This window comes from Haliotis rubra, unplaced genomic scaffold, assembly GCF_003918875.1.
Source record: "Haliotis rubra isolate DU_JTF1 unplaced genomic scaffold, ASM391887v1 Scf23, whole genome shotgun sequence".
NCBI classification, from domain to species: Eukaryota; Metazoa; Mollusca; class Gastropoda; order Lepetellida; family Haliotidae; genus Haliotis; species Haliotis rubra.
Window position 1 is genome coordinate 1,501,838 of NW_025766336.1, and position 3,072 is coordinate 1,504,909.

Sequence of the window (3,072 nt, forward strand, 5' to 3'; positions counted from 1 at the left end):
AGTGTGAGCACATGGGCTTGTAACGCTAAAAACTGCCATCAAGGTATATATTGTCACTGACGGGGTCTTAGGACTATATAAAAGGAAAGGGGTGTAACGAGGTCAACACACAAGGTTCGTTTCAGGGCGAATTCAACAATACTCACTGTATCTATCCCATTCAAAGTTGCACACATTTCAAGCCAATAGATTTCCCTACAAAATGAGACATACAGCACAAAAATCGAAGCAGTTCTTTGGGAGCTAGGGTCTTCGGAAGCTCGAAAAATCGTGATTTCTCGATTCCGAGCCAAAATCCCTGCTCAGAATTTGTAGCGGTAACTCACCCATTTTCTTGTTTATTTCACAGTATACACATACGACATTCACCAAAACATGTTGAGCTGATGGCGCCTGTCAGCGCGCTAGTCGCCATTCTTTCGGAGACACTTACATCTCACTGTCAAAATGAGTTTACGTACATTTATTCATCGCAAACAGAATTGTGTCGTGCCCGTTCGCCATTGACGACCTTGGACTTAAACTGCCCCACACTTAAAAGAGCAAGGGAGCTCATTGGCTAAAAATAAAATATGTCCCATCAAATCGCTGACTCTTTTAAGTCCACTTGTTCATCATGTTGTCATCCTTAAGGGAGTTACAAGACCTATTCCCACATGCCCATCATATCCTAACTCCCAAGAACGACACAACACCCATTGTCACATGTCCATGATGTTTTCATGTCCATTAGACCCATTCTCACATCTTCATATTTTTGTCGTCTTAAGGGAGACTCACATGTTCATCATGTGTTCATTCCCACAAGACCCCCGTCTCACATGTGCATCTTGTTGTCATCCTTATGGGAGACACTAGACCCAGTCTCCCATGTCTATCATATTCCAAACCCGAGGCAGACACGAGACCCACTCTCATTTGTTCATCATAGAGACACTGGGCCCTCTCTCACATGGCTATCTTGTTATCCTCCTTAAGTGCACTATCAGATGTGCGTCATGTTGTCATCTCAGACGTTTCAAGGCTCTTATTCCTACCTTCAATGACCTTGTCATTCTGTTGAGAGCAGCAGGGCGTCTGGCAACGTGAGGAAAACTGCTTTTGTTTAGTAGACTGCCTGACCAGGTGTTGAGAAGTGTCTCGCTGTGTTTTCATGGTAACGTATTGAGGACTGCTTCTGTGTGGCTGCCTGGTTTATGTGTATGACTGCTTCTGTGTGAATGCCTGGTCTGTGGTAGAGAACAGCTTCGGTGTGGCTGTCTGGTCTGTTGTAGAGAACAGCTTCGGTGTGGCTGCCTGGTCTGTGGTAGAGAACAGCTTCGGTGTGGCTGTCTGGTCTGTGGTAGAGAACAGCTTCGGTGTGGCTGTCTGGTCTATGGTAGAGAACAGCTTCTGTGTGGCTGTCTGGTCTGTGATAGAGAACAGCTTCTGTGTGGCTGTCTGGTCTGTGGTAGAGAACAGCTTCTGTGTGGCTGTCTGGTCTGTGGTAGGGAACAGCTTCTGTGTGGCTGTCTGGTCTGCGGTAGAGAACAGCTTCGGTGTGGCTGTCTGGTCTGTTGTAGAGAACAGCTTCTGTGTGGCTGTCTGGTCTGTGGTAGAGAACAGCTTCTGTGTGGCTGTCTGGTCTGTGGTAGGGAACAGCTTCTGTGTGGCTGTCTGGTCTGTGGTAGAGAACAGCTTCGGTGTGAATGCCTGGTCTGTGGTAGAGAACAGATTCTGTGTGGCTGTCTGGTCTGTGGTAGAGAACAGATTCTGTGTGGCTGTCTGGTCTGTGGTAGAGAACAGCTTCTGTGTGGCTGTCTGGTCTGTGGTAGGGAACAGCTTCTGTGTGGCTGTCTGGTCTGTGGTAGAGAACAGCTTCGGTGTGAATGCCTGGTTTATGTGTGTATGACTGCTTCTGTGTGAATGCCTGGTCTGTGGTAGAGAACAGATTCTGTGTGGCTGTCTGGTCTGTGGTAGAGAACAGCTTCTGTGTGGCTGTCTGGTCTGCGGTAGAGAACAGCTTCTGTGTGGCTGTCTGGTCTGTGGTAGAGAACAGCTTCTGTGTGGCTGTCTGGTCTGTGGTAGGGAACAGCTTCGGTGTGGCTGTCTGGTCTGTGGTAGAGAACAGCTTCTGTGTGAATGCCTGGTCTGTGGTAGAGAACAGCTTCGGTGTGGCTGTCTGGTCTGTGGTAGAGAACAGCTTCTGTGTGGCTGTCTGGTCTGTGGTAGAGAACAGCTTCTGTGTGGCTGCCTGGTCTGTGGTAGAGAACAGCTTCTGTGTGGCTGTCTGGTCTGTGGTAGAGAACAGCTTCGGTGTGGCTGCCTGGTCTGTGGTAGAGAACAGCTTCTGTGTGGCTGCCTGGTCTGTGGTAGAGAACTGCTTCGGTGTGGCTGTCTGGTCTGTGGTAGAGAACAGCTTCTGTGTGGCTGTCTGGTCTGTGGTAGAGAACAGCTTCTGTGTGGCTGTCTGGTCTGTGGTAGAGAACAGCTTCTGTGTGGCTGTCTGGTCTGTGGTAGAGAACAGCTTCTGTGTGGCTGCCTGGTCAAGTGTGGAAAACGGCTTCTGTGTAGGGGCCTGTCCTCTGATCAGTTGGTGCTGCATTCCTGACACGTCCAGGCAGACCAGATGACCATACATAACCAAGGACGGTACTGACCTTTAATCAATAACTTCTGTATGTGCCAAGGGAGTATTACCTGATATGAGATTCTTGTATCTCTTCCCGATCATAGGGGCTTTAGGGAACTAGATATACAAAACGTCTATCTCATTGATTTATTAGAATACCAGACATAAACAGGATGTCACGCCATGACACACTTCACTAAACAGGATGTCACGCCATGACACACTCCACACAACAGGATGTCACGCCATGACACACTCCACACAACAGGATGTCACGCCATGACACACTCCACACAACAGGATGTCACGCCATGACACTCTTCACCAAACAGGATGTCACGCCATGACACACTTCACCAAACACATGGTGAAACTTCATGACACACTTCATTACACATGGCGAAACTTCATGACACACTTCATTACACATGGCGAAACTTTATGACCCACTTCATTACACA

The 3,072-nt window shown here is 48.3% G+C and overlaps 1 protein-coding gene across 1 annotated transcript; it reads right to left on the reverse strand.

Annotated features, from left to right (window-relative positions):
• Positions 1-1,105: 1,105 nt before the first annotated feature.
• Positions 1,106-2,620, reverse strand: LOC124277906 (repetin-like). Its single transcript, XM_046713631.1, has one exon. The coding sequence runs from the start codon at positions 2,618-2,620 to the stop codon at positions 1,106-1,108; it is 1,515 nt and encodes a 504-aa protein (XP_046569587.1).
• Between the last annotated feature and the right edge of the window lie 452 nt (positions 2,621-3,072).

What these genes read in the sequence shown, in the direction of transcription:
- LOC124277906 (XM_046713631.1), bottom strand. Translation starts at nt 2,620, where the DNA reads ATGTATGGTCATCTGGTCTGCCTGGACGTGTCAGGAATGCAGCACCAA.